At 62.5% G+C, this 1,408-nt stretch overlaps 1 protein-coding gene across 1 annotated transcript in view; it reads left to right on the forward strand.

Moving 5' to 3' along the window:
* VOLCADRAFT_107174 (uncharacterized protein) overlaps positions 1 to 1,408 on the forward strand; it is a gene marked incomplete at both ends in the record, with an annotated part of 5,155 nt that overhangs the window by 1,025 nt on the left and 2,722 nt on the right. Inside the window, 2 exons of the mRNA XM_002956237.1 lie at positions 218 to 642; positions 940 to 1,196. Of these exons, the coding sequence (XP_002956283.1) occupies positions 218 to 642; positions 940 to 1,196 (682 nt within the window). The remainder of the gene's footprint in view (positions 1 to 217; positions 643 to 939; positions 1,197 to 1,408) is intronic.

Below are 1,408 nucleotides of genomic sequence, written 5' to 3' on the forward strand. Positions count from 1 at the left end.
TTCTGTATCGCTCAGCGTACTAACTGTCAGCGAGTTCTGGAGCCCTTGCTACGGCGGCCGCTAAGTCGCGGCGAGCTCCGTGCTATTCTTGGAGAGGCGAAATGCAGCGTCTGTATGCGCACCCGCACTCAGCTCGCCAAGAGCAGAACAGCCAATCCTGCGGCTGCGGCTGCTGGCCACGCCCCCGCCCCCGCCGCCGCCGCCGCCGCCGCTCCAGATGCCAGCAGTGGCACCGCATGCGACCACCACGGAAGCGCCGCCGCCGTGCAACTGCCGGCCGCCGCTGGCGGCGGCGGCGGCAGTGGCCTTAGCTGCTGCCCCCACTGCCATTGGGGCTGGGTGTGTGACGAGCATCGTACTGCCTACCTGACGGGGCCTCACGCCGCGGTATGTATGTCGTACCAGCACATGAACGAGAGTCAGCTGCTGACACACCGGTACCTAACCGCCACGGGCCGGCTGCCCAACTACGTGCCTGACAAGCCGCCGCCGCGACCCACGGGTCATTCGAGCGGCGGTGTTTGGGAGCCCGTGCCGGCAGGCTGGGCGGCGTTTCGGGCGTGGCGGCCACTACCCGCTTTTGACGGCGCAATGATGTGTCTGCTGAGCAAGCGAATGTCGCAGGCGTTGACGGTAATCCAGGTACGGTGTACGGTGTACGGAGACGTGATCACGGTGTTGTGGGGGACATTCCGGCTTTCCCGACTGGGCAGGGTGCACCATATCTTGCTCACGAGGTGTTGTGAGAAGGTAGCAAGTACGACGAAGATATGTACTACGGGGGCTAAGGATTGCGAAGACAAATGAATACGGGCGAAATGCGGGCGAAAGCGCAGGACAATAATGGACAGTTGTGCTGAGTACGAGAAAATCCGTCTGCGGTCCACATGCATGCAAACACACACACACCCTCGGCACTGCCAAAACCACCACCACGAGTGCATTCGCACGTCCACCGCCATCAATGCCGTGTTCGTCAGTGCTCCTACGCTCGCTCTCATCAACATCACCACCACCAACATCACCACCACCATCACCATCACCACCATCACCACCACCAACATCACCATCACCACCAACATCACCATCACCATCACCACCATCACCACCACCAACATCACCATCACCACCACCACTGCCAGGCACTACAACACCACTACACCCCGGAGCAGTTGGCGTTGCGGAGCCACATCGAGGTGCACGTGTTGGGCGCGTCCGCATTCGAGGTTCCGGCGGACCTCATTTGGGAGGAGATCATCAATCTGATGCCGCGACCCCGGGAGACAAAACAGCAGCCAGTGGCGGCGGCGGCAGCAGCGCCAGCAGCAGCAGCAGCAGAATCGGGAACTGAGACGGGAAGGATAGCGAACGGGGAAGGCAGTGCCGGCGGCGGCGGCGGCGCCGCCGC

The sequence above is a fragment of the Volvox carteri genome (assembly GCF_000143455.1).
Source record: "Volvox carteri f. nagariensis unplaced genomic scaffold VOLCAscaffold_59, whole genome shotgun sequence".
Taxonomy (NCBI): Eukaryota; Viridiplantae; Chlorophyta; class Chlorophyceae; order Chlamydomonadales; family Volvocaceae; genus Volvox; species Volvox carteri.